This window comes from Stegostoma tigrinum, chromosome 17 (genome assembly GCF_030684315.1).
Source record: "Stegostoma tigrinum isolate sSteTig4 chromosome 17, sSteTig4.hap1, whole genome shotgun sequence".
NCBI classification, from domain to species: domain Eukaryota; kingdom Metazoa; phylum Chordata; class Chondrichthyes; order Orectolobiformes; family Stegostomatidae; genus Stegostoma; species Stegostoma tigrinum.
The window spans coordinates 12,116,456-12,136,020 of NC_081370.1; the positions used below are offsets into that span (position 1 = coordinate 12,116,456).

Below are 19,565 nucleotides of genomic sequence, written 5' to 3' on the forward strand. Positions count from 1 at the left end.
CAGACCCATCCCCCTTTAACCCACACACCCCTGAATACTGCGGGAAATTTAGCATGGCCAATCCACCTAGCCTGCACATTTTGGACTGTGGGAGGAAACCGGAGCACCTGGAGAAAACGCACGCAGACACGGGGAGAACGTGCAAACTCTGCACAGTCGCCCAAGGCTGGAATCAAACCAGGGTCCCTGGTGCTGTGAGGCTGCAGTGCTAACCACTGAGCCACTGTGCCGCCAATGCTTCCAAATCACAATGATGTGGTCTGAGACCTATGGGTTATTAGAACAAGGCTTAAACTTTTGATTTATGCTACGTTCATGTTGGCAGACTTGGTAAGGACTCATTGAACTATCAAGGGTTGAGGGGTACAATTTCTCTGGGCGAGAGTCTCTATGGTAAATAACATCAGGAATGTGTTGAAACTTCGTTGTTTTTTAAGATCAATTAACTATATTCTATTTTTAGTCAGCTTGGTTTGTTTCTCTTCCTTACTTTGTGCAATTAACTTCAGTTGATCTTTTAAAGAAACCCTAACCATAACCATAACTTATAGATTAACCATGTCAGCTCAACAGACTAAAACCATTGATCAATTAAGCCTAGTTTCATTTTTGGATATGGATTGCCCAGTACTTTCATCTACTGAAGTCACAACATTGAATGCTTCCTACATTGTGTCTAACTGTAGTCTCCTTGCACTAAGTGCCTCTACCTACAATGAGTCAGCCTGATTGTAATTGTTGCTGCCAAGTGTACCCGACCACACACCCGAGGATAGGGGCACAATAAGCTGCAGCTGTGATGAAGTGGAATGCTCACCAGATGTGGAAGGCGATCGAGCAGATCATTCACTTCCTGACTGTGCACCAGCCCGATGTGTGATTTACCCATCAACCTCCTCACCTTCTTCCTGATGTCATTTTTGTTGACCTGCAAGTAAGATGTGACACTCAGTTATCCTCAACTTCCACAAATCACCACAGAGCTTCGCTACCACCCCCAGCTCAACTCCTGCTTGAAAACAGAGCTTCAACACAAAGATACCAACAACTTTGATATACAATGGGATATTGTTGGCTTTAAGGTGCCATGTGCTTCAGAGCATTCAAAAACAAAATAGGACACTAAATCTTTTAAGGAGGAAACATCTGGTCAGGTCAGTTGTCTTAAAGGAGGAAACAAAAGGGAACCAATGGCAAAGTGATTAAAATCAGAAATGTACAACAGACCAGATCATTAGGGGAATGCCGAACTATCAGAGGATTGAGGATCCAGATTGAAGGAGGCTAGGGAGGATTGAAAAATAACAATGAGACAGAATGGCACACTTAAAAACAAATAAGATATTGCTTGCCTGGGAGACAATGTAGATAAGCGCAGGTGAACAGGGGTGGGGGTGGAATAGCATAAGACCATAAGACATAGGAGTGGAAGTAAGGCCATTCAGCCCATCAAGTCCACGCCGCCATTTAAATCATGACTGATGGGCATTTCAACACCACTTCCCTGCACTCTCCCCGTAGCCCTTGATTCCTTCTGAGATCAAGAATTTGTCGATCTCTGCCTTGAAGGCATCCAACGTCCCGGCCTCCACTGCACTCCGTGGCAATGAATTCCACAAGCCCACCATTCTTTGGCTGAAGAAATGTCGTCTCATTTCAGTTCTAAATTTACCCCCTCTAATTTTAATTTTGTGCCCACGAGTCCTAGTCTCCCCACCTAACGGAAACAACTTCCTAGCGTCCACCCCTTCTAAACTAGACATTATCTTGTAAGTTTCTATTTGATCTCCCCTCAACTTTCTAAACTCTGATGGGTACAATCCCAGGATCCTTAGCTGTTCATCATACGTTAAACCTACCATTCCAGGGTCATCCGTGTGAATCTCTGCTGGACACGCTCCAGGGCCAGTATGTCCTTCCTGAGGTTTGGGGCCCAAATTTGGACACAGTATTCTAAATGGGGCCTAACTAGAGCTCTATAAAGCCTCAGAAGCACATTGCTGCTTTTATATTCCAACCCTCTTGAGATAAACGACAACATTACATTCGTTTTCTTAATTACGGACTCTACCTGCAAGTTAACCTTCAGAGAATCCTGGACCAACACTCCCAGATCCCTTTGTACTTCTGCTTTGCGAATTTTCTCACCATTTAGAAAATAGTCCATGCTGTATTCTTTTTTCCAAAGTGCAAAACGTCGCATTTACTCACGTTGAATTTCATCAGCCATTTCCTGGACCACTCTGCTAAAATGTCTAAATCTTTTTGCAGCTTCCCCACCTCTTCAGTACTATCTGCCTGTCCACCTATCTTTGTATCATCGGCAAACTTCGCCAGAATGCCTCCAGTCCCTTCATCCAGATCATTAATGTATAAGGTGAACAGCTGCGGCCCCACCACTAAACCCTGCGGTACACCACTCGTCACCAGTTGCCATTCCGAAAAAGAGCCTTTTATCCCAACTCTCTGCCTTCTGTCAGACAGCCAATCCTCAATCCAAGCCAGTAGCTCACCTCGAACACCATGGGCCCTCACCTTGCTCAGCAGCCTCCCGTGAGGCACCATGTCAAAGGCCTTTTGGAAGTCTAGATAGATAATATCTACTGGGTTTCCCTAGTCTAACATGCTTGTTACCTCTTCAAAGAATTCTAACAAGGTTTGTCAGGCACGACCTCCCCTTACTAAATACATGCTGACTTGTTCTAATCTGACCCTGCACTTCCAGGAATTCAGAAATCTCATCCTTGACAATGGATTCTAGAATTTTACCAACTACTGGGGTTAGGCTAATCGGCCTATAATTTTCCATCTTTTGCCTTGATCCTTTCTTAAACAAGGGGTTTACAACAGCAATTTTCCAATCGTCTGGGACTTTCCCTGACTCCAGTGACTTTTGAAAGATCATGACCAAAGCCTCTGCTATTTCTTCAGCCACCTCCCTCAGAACTCTAGGATGCAGCCCATCAGGGCCAGGAGATTTATCAATTTTTAGACCTTTTAGCTTTTCTAGCACCTTCTCTTTTGTAATGCCTACCATGCTCAACTCTGCCTCCTGGCTCTCCCTAATTGTTGGCATACTACTCATGTCTTCCACTGTGAAGACTGACGCAAAGTACTTATTAAGTTCTTCAGCTATTTCCTTATCTCCCAACACTAGCCTTCCAGCATCAATTTGGAGCGGCCCAATATCTACTTTTGCCTCTCGTTTGTTTCTTATGTATTGAAAGAAGCTTTTACTATCATTTCTAATATGACTAGCTAGCCTACCTTCATATTTGATCCTCTCCTTCCTTATTTCTCTCTTTGTTATCCTCTGTTTGTTTTTGTAGCCTTCCCAATCTTCTGATTTCCCAGTGCTCTTGGCCACTTTATAGGCTGTCTCTTTTTGTTTGATACATTTCCTGACTTCCTTTGTCAGACATGGCTGTCTAATCCCACCCCGGATAATTTTCTTTTCTTTGGGATGAACCTCTGTACTGTGTCCTCAATTACACCCAGAAACTCCTGCCATTATTGCTCTACAGTCTTCCCCGCTAGGCTCTGCTTCCAGTCGATTTTAGTCAATTCCTCTCTCATGCCCCTGTAATTACCTTTATTTAACAGTAATATACCATTACATCCGATTTTGCCTTCTCTCTTTGAAACTGCAGATTGAACTCTACCATATTATGATCGCTGCCTCCTAAGTGTTTCCTTACTTTAAGGTCTTTTATAAAGTCTGGCTCATTACATAGCACTAACTCCGTTGTGGGCTCCATCATAAGCTGTTCTAAAAAGCCATCCTGCAAACATTCCATGAATTCCTTTTCTTTGGATCCACCGGGGGGAAAGTTGCGGTCCTTGAAGAACTTGGACATCTGGGATGTGCGGGAGTGGCATGCCTCATCGTGGGAGCAGATGCGGCCGATTTTAATAGCGGATAGAATTTTTGCAGGAGTGTGGGTGGGAGGAGGCGTATTCTAGGTAGCTGTGGGAGTCGGTGAGCTTGAAATGGACATCAGTTACAAGCTGGTTGCCTGAGATGGAGACTGAGAGGTCCAGGAAGCAGAGGTTCACCTGCACATCTGCCAATGTGGTATACTGTATCCATTGTACCGGTGTGGCTTCCTCTACATTGGGGAAACCAAGCGGAGGCTTGGGAACCGCTTTGCAGAACACCTCTGCTCGGTTCGCAATAAACAACAGCACCTCCCAGTCGCAAACCATTTCCACTCCCCCTGCCGTTCTTTAGATGACATGTCCATCATGGGCCTCCTGCAGTGCCACAATGATGCCACCCGAAGGTTGCAGGAACAGCAACTCATATTCCGCTTGGGAACCCTGCAGCCCAATGGTATCAATGTGGACTTCACCAGCTTCAAAATCTCCCCTTCCCCCACCGCATCCCAAAACCAGTCCAGTTCGTCCCCTCCCCCCACTGCACCACACAGCTCTTCCCCCCCACCCACTGCATCCCAAAACCAGTCCAACCTGTCTCTGCCTCCCTAACCTGTTCTTCCTCTCACCCATCCCTTCCTCCCACCCCAAGCCGCACCTCCATCTCCTACCTACTAACCTCATCCCACCTCCTTGACCTGTCCATCTTCCCTGGACTGACCTATCCCCTCCCTACCTCCCCACCTATACTCTCCTCTCCACCTATCTTCTTTTCTCTCCATCTTCGGTCCGCCTCCCCCTCGCTCCCTATTTATTCCAGAACCCTCACCGCATCCCCCTCTCTGATAAAGGGTCTAGGCCTGAAACGTCAGCTTTTTTGCTCCTGAGATGCTGCTGGGCCTGCTGTGTTCATCCAGCCTCACATTTTATTATCTTGGATTCTCCAGCATCTGCAGTTCCCATTATCACAAATAACTGCGGTTGCTGGAAATCCGAAACAGAAACAACTGGAGAAAATCAGCATCTGTGGATAGAGTTAACACTTGGGTCCAGTGGCCCCTCTTCAGAACTCAAGGTGCAAGAAATGATGGCTGTAAAAGCCGATGCATCGATGCACGGACCAAGCAGGGCAACCTCACAGAAATGGGAACAGCAATGGATAAACATGTGGTCAGAAGTTCATTCAGGGTTGAAACCAACAGAAATAATGCAAATAGGCAGGCTCATCTCAGGCTGAGTGGTGGAGCTGGTAGCTCATGAAAGACTGCAACTTCAGTCTTCTCAATACTTAATTGAGGGAAATGTTTGCTTATCCAGCACTTCATGTCAGGTTTAACTTCAATACGGGAATGGAGAGTGGTGGGGGCGAAGAGCAGTGTATGCATTGACAAACAAAACCATGCAGCTGAGGACATACCAGTGAGCAATAGGAGGTGGGACCAAGAATAAATCAAGGGACCCCAGAGGCTAATGGTGCAGAAGTAGCAAGTGAAGCAATTGTTGGCAATTCTCTGGATACTTTCGGACAAACAAGAATGGAACCGGATGAGAATAGACCCACCCAGCTGGACAAGTGAAGTAGTGTTGTAGGATGATGGCAGGTCACTCTGCAAAATGCAAGATCCAAAAAGGAGCAATCTCAGTGCTGCAATTGTACTACAGGGTCCTCTAACAGTTTGAAAGAAATAGAAGAGCATATATGTGGCAAATTTCAGGGAAGTATAAAAGTAATAGGATAGTGACAGTAACTGGGGCAGTATTTGAAAGGTTTGGAGGGAGCAGAATTCTTAAAATGCTTCAAGGACAGTTTAAATATGTAGAAGGCCCAACAAGACAGGGGATGGTCCTGGACTTAAATGGCAGAATGCTTAGTAGCATACAGAGACATACAGAGAGATCTAGCCATTCAGGTCCACAGTTCCCTGAAAGAGGCAACCATAAGTGGATAAGGTGGTCAAGAAGGCGTAAGACATACTTGCTTTCAACAGTCGGGACATAGAGCATAAAAAGTGGAAAACTGAGTACAGTTCTGGTCACTACAGTAACATGTAGATAGGGAAGCTCTGGAAAGGGTACAGAAACAGTTTAACCAAGGCTGATGTGAGGCTGGATGAACACAGCAGGCCAAGCAGCATCTCAGGAGCACAAAGAAGATGCTGCTTGGCCTGCTGTGTTCATCCAGCCTCACATTTTATTATCTCGGATTCTCCAGCATCTGCAGTTCCCATTATCACTAACCAAGGCTGATGCCTGGTTTGGAGAGAATAGCTACGAGGAGGGACTGGACAAGCTCGGTTTATTTTCACTTGAATATCGGAGGCTAGGGGACAATCTGAAAGGTTTACAAAATGAGTAACGTGGATAGAATGGACAGTTGGAGTCTTGTTTCCCCAGACTAGAAATGTCAATTACTAAGGAACATAGATTGGTGGTAAAAGGAGTTTAAAGGAGATATGAGGGGCAAGTATTTTTACACAGAGGATGGTAAGGTGCTGCCAGAGGTGGTGTTAGGAGCAGATACACTAGCAATGTTTAAGTCATTTTGCCAGATGCATGAATAGGCAGAGAATAGAGGGATACAGACCATGTTGAGGCAAAAGGTTTTTTAGTGTAAAAATGCACCAGGTGTTGATACAGGCTTGTTTGGCTAAAGGGCCTGTTCCTGTACTATACTGTCCTTTGTTAATTGTACGTCACAAAGCTGGGCAGGTGGTTGAAGTATCAGTGGGAGGGCACTTTGCAGATAGCGATCATAACTCCATTAGATTCAAGATTGTGGTGGAAGAGGACAAGAATGGACCTGAAATCAAAGTTCACAATTGGGTTGGCGCTGAGGGAGGGAAGGCTGATTTTAAGATGACCAGATGATTTGACCAGACTGGATGGGAACACATACTTCCAGGTAAATCTGTCTCAGAACAGTGGAATACATTCAAGAAGGAGATACGGACAGTACAGGGCCAACATGTTCCAATTAAGAAAAAGGGTGGGACAATGGATTACAAGGGATATACAGTATTAGATAAAGAGAAAAAGGGAGACAAATGGCAGATACCAAAGGCTTAAAACAGCAGAAGCCCTAGAGGAATACAGATGTGCCAGAGGGAACATAAAAGAGAGATTAGGAGAACTAAAATGGGCATGAACGAATCCTGGCAGGAAAATCCTGAATTATTTTACAGGCACATCAAGGGAAAAAGGATAACACAGGCAAGAGTAGGGGCCATTAAGGACTGCATTGCTAATTTGTACAAGGAGGCAGAGGATGTAGGTCAGATTCTAAATGAATGTCAGGGTTCACTAGTGAGGGGGACAATGTGGGTATAGAAATCAGTGAGTAAGTCTCTGAAACAATTAAAGAAATTAGCACAGTCAAAGAGGAGGTTCTAAGTGACCTTGCAGGGTAAAAATTGGATAAATCTCCACGGCCGGATGAAGTAGTTGGGTGAGGCAAGTGAGCAAATAACAGGGGAGCTAGTAAAAACTTTCAATTCGTCTCTGGCCACTGGAGAGGTACCAGAGCACTGAACGGCAACCAATATGGCACAATAATTCAGGAAGGGGGAAAGGGATAAACCAGGAAACTAAAGACCAGTCAGCCTAACCTCAATGGTGGGGTAAGTATTGGAAACAATTCTGAAGGACAGAATGAATCTGCATTTGGAGAGATGGGTATTAATCAAGAACAGTCAACATAATTCTGTTAAGGAGAGGTGAAGTCTGATCAACTTGACTGAATTTTTCAAAGAGGTGACCAGGTATGTGGTTAAGAACAATGCTTTTGATGTCATCAACTTGGACTTCCGCAAGGCTTTTAGTAAGTTCACATGGGAGGCTGACAGCAAAAATAAGTGCCCATGGGAATCTAAGAAAATTTGGTAAATTGTATCCACAACTGGTTGAGTTGCAGGAAGCACAGGGTACTGTTGAGGAGTGTTTATCTAACTGGGAGTCTGTGCCCAGTGAGGTCTCACAGGGGTAGTAGTGGGGTTTATGCAAATAATTTAGACTTGAATGCAGGAGGGTTGATCAGTCAGTTTGTAGATGATACAAAAATTGGTGGGGCAGTAAACAGTGGAGGAAAATAGCCTTAGACTAGAAGAGGTTATAACTGGACTGGTCAGATGGGCTGATCAGTGGCAAGTGGAATTCAATTTGGATAAATGTGAGGTGATGCACTTGGGCAGGTTAAACAAGGCAATGGAATACATGATGAATGGTAGGACACTAGGAAGCACTGAGGATCAGAGGGACTTGGTGTGCATATACACCAGTCCCTTAAGTTACGAGGTGGATAAATGGTTAAGAAGGCATACTTGCTTTTATGAGCAATGTAATAGAGCTTAATAGCAGGGAAGTCATGCTGGAATGGTACAAAACACTGGTTAGGCTAGTTTCTGAATCCACATTATAGGAGGGGTCTGATTGCACTGGAAAGGACACATAGCAGATTTACCGGGTGTTGCCTGAGTGAGACAGTCTTAGCTCTGAAGAGAGATTGCAGTGTCTAGGATTGTTTTCCTTAAAGGGAGGGGACATGATTCAGATGAATTAAAATTGAGGAGCATAGATAGGGTAGTCAGTAAGAAACTTTTTCCCTTGATCAATGACCACAGGCAGAGACATAAGGCAAGGCGTAGACTTCCAAGATATGTGTGAAAAACGTTGTCACCCAGAGGGTGCAGGGAATCTGGAAGCCTCTGCTTCTAAGGGTGCTATAGGTAGAAAGCCTCATAACATTTAGGAAAAAATTTAGATGTTCACTTGCAATGTCAAGACATACAAGGCCAAATACTGGGAAATGGAATTGGAATAGTTAGATACTTGTTTTGACTGATGTGGATACGATAGGCTGAAGGGCCTTTTTCTGTGCTATAGATCTCTATGACTCTAAGCACACGGAGAAAGTGTTTACTGTAGCATAGGATGTCATTTGTGATTTTGTTAAGAGGTGTTTCAATACAGTGGTACAGTGGAGAATAATTGGGAGTTCAAACATGGATTTCTGAGAAACCTGAATTTGAGGCATCTTTACACACTCCAGGATTTTTGAAATGAAAGAAATTGTTCCACCTGCAACCTAACATTTACTTAACAATAACAATAAGGACCAAGTGATAAAGAGTATGGATTTTGGAGAGAGGGATGACAAGAGTAGCGTTAAAGGTGAGATAGATAACACCAGTCAGTGGACCGTTAACGATATTGACTGACACAGAAACTGGGAGGGGAAGATGGGTGATCAGCAGCTGAGGTAACAGAAAGTGGACCTCATGGATAATATGATCTTAGAGAGATGGAGAAACAGAACATCTGCCCAAAATACAATTCTGCTCCTGTAAGAGTTTGGTGAGACAGTATAGATACAGCTTTACTCTGTATCTAACTTGTGCTATCCCTTTCCTGGGCCCTAACGTCTGTGTATAGAGTAAACAGCAAAGTGCTGACCTTGACCATCAGCATGTAGACGATCATATTGTAGAGCAGTGTGGACAGCAATCGGTCTTCATCATCTTCAAGCCGCTTTCGGTCATGGTCCCCCAGTGACTCGTACCTGGAGGAAGAATGGCGGATTAGTTAACTGGTTACCCTCACCACATGGTACCCACTTCACGTTATTACAGAGTGGCAGAGGTTCACCCTACCTGTCAATCATTTCTTGGGGCCCCTGGTCCATGCCCATTCCTTCTCTTTCTAACATCACAGCATCAAGATATGTGTCCTCCCAGAACTGGACCTGGTCCCACAGTATTGAGCGTTCCTTGCCTGTGGATGGGGAGCAGCAGGTGAGACAGTCGCAGGAGTTCATCCCTCATCCACGCATTGCACAACCTGAGGACTATCCCTAACTTGTCCAGAGGACCAGCAGTGAGCCTGGGGCTCAGTCATACTGGAACAGATATGGAGTCACAAACGACTCTTTCCAGAGAGGGGACAAAGGCAGGGGCCAGGATATGGGAGATCAGGATAGGGGCAGAATTATCATCACGTAACAGGGATGGAAGGGCAATTAATTGGGCAATACCCAATTATGGGGGGTGAGGGGCAACTACACAGCAAGTTTTTCAGTTTAGGAAGGTGGCAAAGGAAGATTGTAGCTGAACTGCAACTGTTGGAGGTTGGGAGGTGGGGAGGATGTTGGTGGATGTGGGAATAGAGGCTGATGTACCACATGGGGACCAGTCACTGAAACTTGGTGTTGGGTAGGGTTGAGGGAGGGGGTGCAGTCGTAGTTTGTGTATTAATCCGGTCACCTACTGGTGCGGGGCCAACAGCAGATGGGGCACACTGCAGGTTGCAAATAAACCCAGACACACTCCTGGCAACTTGCAAAAAATCCACATCAACTTAAATGGGCACAGAAGGCATGGGTAACTATCCTGTAACCACATGGTGACCTGCAATGAACACATCGCCAGTGGCTCACAGTCGATACCTCTCGGATGACCATCCTGCAGTAACTCTGAGACCAGGTGGCTCTCTCAGTGTCACAGCTCCCAGTCGGATGGCTCCCACTGAGGCTGCTGCAGTTTGGCAGGAGAGGCGCCATTGGGGTCACGGCGGGAGAGCGCCACACCAGGGTCACGGTGGGATAGGAGACACCGGGGCTGCGGTGGGGAGTGGGACCTCATGACACTGAGGTTACAAAAGCAGTGGGATCTGAAAGGTGGCCCTGACTAGGAGCATGGACCTAACAGGGCGATATCTTGTGGCCCTGACAGACATGGAATCGACTGTGGAAAGGGTGGAGAAGGATTCACTGGCAGGTGGAAGCCAGGCATGCAGCACCGGTGCAACCGCAGATATGGGATAGGTTTGTTACTCAGAGATAGGGTTTCCATGGCTGCGTCCTCCAGCTGGTCCCACATGGAGCTCTTGTCTCTCCCTGAGCAGGTCCAAGGCAGCAAGTAGAAAAGAAAAGAGCCCAGCATTTAGTTACATTCAGCACGCAGGATGGCAGCTTGATTTACATTCTTCACAGAACGTGGCACAGAGTCTTCTCAATCCCAGATACAGTCAGACAGAGACAGACGCAGAGGCAGCAAACTGAACAAGTGTGAGGGTCAACAAGCACAGGATTAAGTCAGTGAAGGACATATCTGTTTCAGATCCCACACAGATAAATACTCAACACACAGGGCTGAGGGTGTTAGGGGCATAGGTTGTTACAGGGATAACTTGCCGAACCAGTGGGAAGATGCAGGAGGACAGACACAGAGTGCAAATCCGGGGAGAGGATGCTCAAAGGCAAAGACAGTGGAACTGATACAGGGGGAGGCAGAGCAGGAGAAAGAGGGAAAAAAAGTGAGGAAGAAAGAGAGAGGGCAAGGTGAGGTGCTGGGATGGGTGTGGTGTGGAGGGGAGGGGAAGGCGCGGGCGAGGGATGGAGGGGACGCGGGGAGGACGGGCGAGGGCAGCGTAGGGCGGGGGGGGATGGGGGCGGGGGCGAGTGTAGGCAAAAGTGTACGGATTAGGGGGAGGACGGGAGAGGTGAGGGTGGGAGGGAGAGAGGGGAATGGAGGCCGGGGTCAGTGAAAGAAGGGCGATGAAGGAGGGAAAGAGAGGGGGAGGGGTTGGGTGAGGTGCGGGTAGGTGGAAGGGCAGGGCAAGGGAGACGGGAGGGACAGAAATGTAAAGTCATGCAATCCTGGACACTCTGCACCATGTTGACTGCTTCTCATTGTTAGTTGGGACTAACAACATAGGCAAAGCTAGGGTAGAGGACCTGTTCAGGGATTATCAAGCACTAAGAAAGAAATTGAAATACAGGTCCTCAAGGGTCATAATCTCCTGATTACTGCCTGAGCCACGTGCCAATTGGCACAGGGAGAAGAAAGTTAGGGAAGTAAACACATGGCTAAGGGACTGGTGTGGGAAAGAGAGATTCCATTTCATGGGGCATTGGCATCAGTTTTGGAACTGGGGGTGGGGGGGAATCTGTACCATTGGGACAGTCTCCACCTGAACTGATCTGGAACCAGTGTTCTAGCGAAAAGGATAAATAGGGTGGTCAGTAGGACTTTAAACTTCTGAGTTGGGGGGGGGAAGGGAAAGTGAAAGTGCCAGGGAGTATGGAGTTAAATGGAAAGATAAGCAACAGGATAGCATGTGTACAGGTGGGTTTAAGCTCAAGGCAGACTAGGAATACAGCAAAAAGGAAGGATAGCTTAAGACATTTTAGGATTTGCAATATCTCTAATAATGATAAGAAAGTTAGCATTAACGCATTTTACCTAAATGCTCGTAGTATTCACAACAAAGTAGATGAATTAATAGCACAAATCATCTTGAATGATTATGATGTGGTAGGCATCACAGAGACATGGTTGCAGGGAGTTCAGGACTGGCAGTTAAACATCCAAGGATTCACAACTTATCGAAAAGACAGGCAGGTGAGCAGAGGGGGTGGAATTGCCTTGATAGTTAATAAAATTAAACCTACGGCACTGAATGACATAGGGTCAGAGGATGTGGAGTCTGTGTGGGTGGAGTTGAGGAACCACAAAGGCAAAAAAACCATAATGGGAGTTATGTACAGACCTCCTAACAGTGATCAGGACCAGGGGCGCAAGATACACTGGGAAACAGACAGGACATGTCAGAAAGGCAAGGTCATGGTGATCATGGGGAACTTCAATATGGAGGCGGACTGGGTGAATAATGTTGCCGGTGGATCCAAAGAAAGGGAATTCATGGAAAGTTTGCAGGATGGCTTTTTGGAACAGCTTGTGATGGAGCCCACAAGGGAGCAGACTATTCTGGACTTAGTACTATGTCATGAGCCAGACTTTATAAAAGATCTTAAAGTAAGGGAACACTTAGGAGGCAGCGATCGTAATATGGTAAAGTTCAGTCTGCAGTTTGAAAGAGACAGGGAAAATCAGATGTAATAGTGTTACAGTTAAACAAAGGTAATTACAGGGGCATGAGAGAGGAATTGACAAAAAGCGACTGGAAGCAGAGCCTAGCGGGGAAGACTGTAGAGCAACAATGGCGGAGTTTCTGGGTATAATTGTGGACACAGTACAGAGGTTCATCCCAAAGAAAAGAAAGATTATCCGGGGTGGGATTAGACAGCTACGGCTGACAAAGGGAGTCAGGAAATGTATCAAACAAAAAGAGACAGCCTATAAAGTGGCCAAGAACACTGGGAGGCTTTGGTCGTGATCTTTCAAAAGTCACTGGAGTCAGGGAAAGTCCCAGATGATTGAAAAATTGCTGTTGTAACCCCCTTGTTTAAGAAAGGATCAAGGCAAAAGATGGAAAATTACAGGCCGATTAGCCTAACCTCGGTTGTTGGTAAAATTGTAGAATCCATTGTTAAGGATGAGATTTCTGAATTCCTGGAAGTGCAGGGTCAGATTAGAACAAGTCAGCATGGATTTAGTAAGGGGAGGTCGTGCCTGAGAAATCTGTTAGAATTCTTTGAAGAGGTAACAAGTATGTTAGACTAGGGAAACCCAGGGGATGTTATCTATCTAGACTTCCAAAAGGCCTTTGATAAGGTGCCTCACGGGAGGCTGCTGAGCAAGGTGAGGGCCTATGGTGTTCGAGGTGAGCCACTGGCTTGGATTGAGGATTGGCTGTCTGACAGAAGGCAGAGAGTTGGGATAAAAGGCTCTTTTTCGGAATGGCAACTGGTGACGAGTGGTGTCCCGCAGGGCTCAGTGTTCACTTTCTATACTAATGAGAAGGGACTGAGGGCATTCTGGCGAAGTTTGCCGATGATACAAAGATAGGTGGACAGGCAGATAGTACTGAGGTGGTGGACAGGCTGCAGAAAGATTCAGACAGTTTAGCAGTGGTCCAGGAAATGGCTGATGAAATTCAATGTGAGCAAATGCGAGGTTTTGCACTTTGGAAAAAAGAATACAGGCATGGACTATCTTCTAAATGGAGAGAAAATTTGTAACGCAGAAGTACAAAGGGATCTGGGAGTGTTGGTCCAGGATTCTCTAAAAGTTAACTTGCAGGAGGAGTCTGTGATTAAGAAGGCTGATGTAATGTTGTTTATCTCAAGAGGGTTGGAATATAAAAGCAGTGATGTGCTTCTGAGACTTTAAAAAGCTCTAGTTCGGCCCCATTTAGAATACTGTGTCCAATTTTGGGCCCACAACTCAGGAAGCACATACAGGCGCTGGAGCGTGTCCAGCAGAGATTCACACGGATGATCCCTGGAATGGTAGGTTTAACGTACGATGAATGGCTAAGGATCCTGGGATTTTATTCATTAGAATTTAGAAGGTTGCGGGGAGATCTAATAGAAACTTACAAGATAATGTATGGCTTAGAAAGGGTGGAGGCTGGGAAGTTGTTTCCGTTAGGCAGGGAGAATAGGGTCGATGGGCACAGCCTTAGAATTAGAGGGAATCAATTTAAAACGGAAATGAGGAGATATTACTTCAGCCAGAGAGTGGCGGGCCTGTGGAATTCATTGCCACAGAGTGCAGTGGAGGCCAGGACGTTAAATGCCTTCAAGGCAGAGATCGATAAATTCTTGATCTCACAAGGAATCAAGGGCTACGGGGAGAGTGCAGGGAAGTGGAGTTGAAATGACCATCAGCCATGATTTAAATGGCGGAGTGGACTCCATGGGCCGAATGTCCTTACTTCCACTCCTATGTCTTATGCTCATCTCTCTCTCTCTCTCTCGTAGATTGACACTCCATCATTGGGGGAACTGCCGTGATGGGCAAGAGAGAGACTGGAGGGGTGGGCGAGACAGAGAGAAAAAGAGGGGGCCGGGGCGGGGGGCGGGGAGGGGGGGAGCCGGGGGCCGGGGCGGGGGAGAGAGAGACTGACGGTGGGGGCGGGGGAGGGAGAGACTGACGGTGGGGGAGAAGAGAGACACAGACGGGGGGTAGAGAGGGGGCGGGGGGGGGGAAGAGAGAGAAAGAGAGAGAGAGAGAGAGAGACGGGGGGAAGAGAGAGAGAGAGAGAGAGAGACGGCGGGGGAAGAGAGAGAGAGAGATGGGGGGGGGGGGAAGTAAGAGAGAGAGAGGGGCCGGGGGAAGAGAGAGAGACAGACGGAGAAAGACAGACTGGGGGGGGGGGGGGGGGAAGAGAGAGAGAGAGAGGGAGAGAGGGGGGGAGAGAGAGAGGGGGAGAGAGAGAGGGGGAGAGAGAGAGGGGGAGAGAGAGAGGGGGAGAGAGAGAGGGGGAGAGGGGGGGGGAGAGAGGGGGGGGAGAGAGAGGGGGGGCAGAGAGGGGGGCAGAGAGGGGGGCAGAGAGGGGGGCAGAGAGGGGGGCGGGGGGAGGGAGGGGGGCAGAGAGGGGGGGGAGGGAGGGGGGCAGAGAGGGGGGGAGGGGGGGGGAGGGGGGGAGGGAGGGGGAGAGAGGGGGGGGGGAGAAAGGGGGGGAGAAAGGGGGGGCAGAGTGGGGGGCAGAGAGGGGGGCAGAGTGGGGGGCAGAGAGGGGGGCAGAGAGGGGGGCAGAGAGAGGGGGGGAGAGAGGGGGGGGAGAGAGGGGGGGAGAGAGGGGGGGAGAGGGTGGGGAGAGAGGGTGGGGAGAGAGGTGGGGAGAGAGGGGGGGAGAGAGGGGGGGAGAGAGGGGGGAGAGAGGGGGGAGAGAGGGGGGGAGGGGGTGGAGAGAGGGGGGGAGAGAGGGGGGGAGAGAGGGGGGGAGAGAGTGGGGGGAGAGAGGGGGGGGAGAGAGGGGGGGAGAGAGGGGGAGAGAGAGGGGGAGAGAGAGGGGGGGAGAGAGGGGGGGAGAGAGGGGGGAGAGAGAGAGGGGGAGAGAGAGAGGGGGAGGGAGAGGGGGAGAGAGAGGGAGACGGAGGGGGAAGAGAGAGAGAGACGGAGGGGGAAGAGAGAGAGAGACGGGGGGGGGGAAGAGAGAGAGAGAGACGGAGAAAGACAGACGGGGGGGGAGGAAGACAGAGAGAGAGACAGACAGACGGGGGCCGAGAGAGAGACACAGGGGTGAGAGATACGGGGGAGAGAGAGAAAGAGAGAGAGACAGGCAGGCAGACAGACAGACGGAGGAGGGGGGAGAGGGAGGGAGAGAGAGGGGGAGTTGAAGAGAGAGAGACGAGGGGGACGAGAGAGAGACAAGGGGGAAGAGAGACGGGGGGGGGGGGAGACAGAGAGACCATGACCATAAGACATAGGAGTGGAAGTAAGGCCATTCGGCCCATCAAGTCCACTCCGCCATTTAAATCATGGCTGATGGCATTTCAACTCCATTTCCCTGCACTCTCCCCAAGCCCTTGATTCCTCGTGAGATCAAGAATTTGTCGATCTCTGCCTTTAAGTCATTTAACGTCCCGACCCCCACTGCACTCCGTGGCAATGAGAGACGTAGGGGGGAAGAGAGCGCAAGAGAGAGAGAGAGAGAGACGGGTGGCAGAGGGAGGGAGAGAGACGGAGGGAAGCTAGACAGAGAGACGGGGGGTAGAGAGAGAGAGAGAGAGAGACGGTGGGGGGGAGAGAGAGAGAGAGAGAGGCGGGGAGGGAGAGAGCGAGAGACGGGGGGGGGAGAAGAGAGAGAGAGAGAGATGGGGGGGAGAGAGAGAGTGACGGGGGGGTGAAGAGAGAGAGAGAGACGGGGGGGAGAAGAGAGAGAGAGAGAGACAGGGGGGAAAGACAGAAAGAGACGGGGGGGAAGAGAGAGAGAGACGGGGGGGGAAGAGAGAGAGAGAGACGGGGGGGGAAGGGAGAGAGAGACGGGGGGAGAGAGAGAGAGAGGGGGGGGGAGAGAGAGAGAGAGAGAGAGAGAGACGGGGGGGAGGGGGGGAGAGAGAGAGAGAGAGGCGGGGAGAGAGAGAGAGAGAGAGAGAGAGAGACGGGGGGGGAGAGAGAGAGAGAGAGAGAGAGAGATGGGGGAAGAAGAGAGAGAGAGACGGGGTGGTGAAGAGAGAGAGAGAGACGGGGGGTGAAGAGAGAGAGAGAGAGAGAGACGGGGGGAAGACAGAAAGTGACGGGGGGGAAGAGAGAGAGAGACGGGGGGGTAGAAGAGAGAGAGAGAGACAGGGGGGAAGGGAAGGAGAGACGGGGGGGAAGAGAGAGAGAGACGGGGGGGAGAGAGAGAGACGGGGGGGGAAGAGAGAGAGACGGGGGGGGAAGAGAGAGAGACGGGGGGGGGAAGAGAGAGAGACGGGGGGGGGAAGAGAGAGAGACGGGGGGGGAGAGAGAGAGAGACGGGGGGAAGAGAGAGAGAGACGGGGGGAAGAGAGAGAGAGGCGGGGGGGAAGAGAGAGAGAGACGGTGGGGGAAGAGAGAGAAGGACGGGGGGGGGAAGAGAGAGAAGGACGGGGGGGGAAGAGAGAGAAGGACAGGGGGGGAAGAGAGAGAAGGATGGCGGGGGAAGAGAGAGAAGGACGGGGGGGGGAGAGAGAGAGAGGGACGGGGGGGAGAGAGAGAGGGGGACGGGGGGGGAAGAGAGAGAGAGGGACGGGGGGGGAAGAGAGAGAGAGGGACGGGGGGGAAGAGAGAGAGAGGGACGGGGGGGAAGAGAGAGAGAGGGACGGGGGGGAAGAGAGAGAGAGGGACGGGGGGGAAGAGAGAGAGAGGGACGGGGGGGAAGAGAGAGAGAGGGACGGGGGGGAAGAGAGAGAGAGGGACGGGGGGAAGAGAGAGAGGGACGGGGGGAAGAGAGAGAGAGGGACGGGGGGAAGAGAGAGAGAGGGACGGGGGGAAGAGAGAGAGAGGGACGGGGGGAAGAGAGAGAGAGGGACGGGGGGGAAGAGAGAGAGAGGGATGGGGGGGAAGAGAGAGAGAGGGACGGGGGGGGGAAGAGAGAGAGAGGGACGGGGGGGGGGGGAAGAGAGAGAGAGGGACGGGGAGGGGGAAGAGAGAGAGAGACCAGTGGGGGAGGAGAGAGAGAGACGGGGAAAGAGGGAGAGAGATGGGGGGAAGAACATAGAACATAGAACATTACAGCACAGTACAGGCCCTTCAGCCTCCAATGTGGTGCCGACCTGTCATACCAATCTGAAGCCCATCTAACTGAAACTATTCCATGTATGTCCATATGCTTGTCCAATGATGACTTAAATGTTCTTAAAGTTGGCAAATCTACTACCATTGCAGGCAAAGCGTTCCATTCACTTACTACTCTCTGAGTAAAGAAACTACCTCTGACATCTGCCCTACATCTTTCACACCTCAATTTAAAGCTATGCCCCCTCGTGCTTGCCATCACCATCCTAGGAAAAAGGCTCTCCCTATCCACCCTATCTAACCCTCTGATTATTTTATGTGTCTCAATTAAGACACCTCTCAACCTTCTCTCTAACGAAAACAGCCTCAAGTCCCTCAGCCTTTCCTCGTAAGACCTTCCCTCCATACCAGGCAACATCCTAGTAAATCTCCTCTGCACCCTTTCCAAAGCTTCCACATCCTTCTTATAATGCGGTGACCAGAACTGTACACAATACTCCAAGTGCGGCTGCACCAGAGTTTTGTACAGCTGCAGCATAACCTCATGGTTCCGGAACTCAATCCCTCTATTAATAAAAGCCAAAACACTGAATGCCTTCTTAACAACTCTGTCAACCTGGGTGGCAACTTTCAAAGATCTGTGTACATGGACACCGAGATCTCTCTGCTCATCTACATTACCATGAATCTTACCATTAGTCCAGTACTTTGCATTCCGGTTACTCCGAACACAGTGCATCACCTCACACTTGTCCGCACTAAACTCCATTTGCCACCTCTCAGCCCAGCTCTGCAGCTTATCTATGTCTCTCTGTAACCTACAACATCCTTTGTCACTATCCACAACTCCACCGACCTTGGTGTCGTCTGCAAGTTTACTAACCCATCCTCCTACGCCCTCATCCAGATCATTTATAAAAATGACGAACAGCAGTGGACTCAACACCGATCCTTGCGGTACACCACTAGTGAGATGGGGGCAAGAGGGAGATGGAAAGAGAGAGAGACGGGAGAGAGAGAAGGGGGGAGAAAGAGAGAGAAAGGGGGGGGAGAGAGAGAAAGGGGAGAAGGGGGTGGGAAAGAGGGAGAGGAGAGAGAAGGGGGTAGGAGAGAGGGAGAGGGGGAGGAAGAGAGAGAAAAAGAGGGAGAGGGGGAGGGGGAGAGAGAGGGAGAGAGGGAACCACCACCACTACACAGAGAAAGAAAGCACACACAATGCACCACACATACACTTCAGTACTCTTAAAGAAGCAATTCAACACATTGGCCATGCAGTGACTCCCTCCTGACACCAAACTTCATGATGTCCCCTTTTGATGTACAAACTGTGTGGTGGTCTCCCCATCTAAAGAAGTGAGGGAGCACGATAACAATGACTGGTGCCATAGGAAGAATTGTGGGTTCTAAGATAACGAGCTGGTGCAAGTCACTCTTCATTCTGCACTCTCAAATCAACTTCAAACAAAAAAGACAGGTTTTTTTTCTGTTCTTACCCAACAGTCCCTCAAAGAGGTAAACTCTCTGACTGGAGTCCTCTGGTGGGCTGGGAGCCTGGGCATAGGCACTGCCACCTTTCGCAGCCTTGAAGCCAGCTGCCAGCATGTGTGGTTTCCCCTGTTATAGAGAACACTGTCAGCACTGAACCTTTCACTGTCAGTCCCTGTACACACACTGACTGAGCAACAATCCCTGGACTCCCCACCACTCCTGATTCTGGGATTCATCAGTTTCAAGCACACATTACACCCTCTCCCCTCTGACAGAGATGACAGGGTCTTCCAGGGCACCCCTCTATCTCCCACCCTGACC

General features: G+C 49.3%; 1 protein-coding gene across 22 annotated transcripts in view; it reads right to left on the reverse strand.

Moving 5' to 3' along the window:
• Positions 1–19,565, reverse strand: part of madd (MAP-kinase activating death domain) — a 176,714-nt gene that overhangs the window by 26,773 nt on the left and 130,376 nt on the right. For 19 of the 22 annotated variants that reach the window (XM_059651946.1, XM_059651966.1, XM_059651951.1 and 16 more), the window contains 5 exons: positions 19,250–19,370; positions 10,700–10,762; positions 9,522–9,642; positions 9,325–9,430; positions 818–928 (listed from right to left, as the gene is read on the reverse strand). In XM_059651946.1, coding sequence (XP_059507929.1) covers positions 818–928; positions 9,325–9,430; positions 9,522–9,642; positions 10,700–10,762; positions 19,250–19,370 — 522 coding nt within the window. The remainder of the gene's footprint in view (positions 1–817; positions 929–9,324; positions 9,431–9,521; positions 9,643–10,699; positions 10,763–19,249; positions 19,371–19,565) is intronic. The other 3 variants (XM_059651957.1, XM_059651961.1, XM_059651964.1) reach the window with 1 other exon arrangement.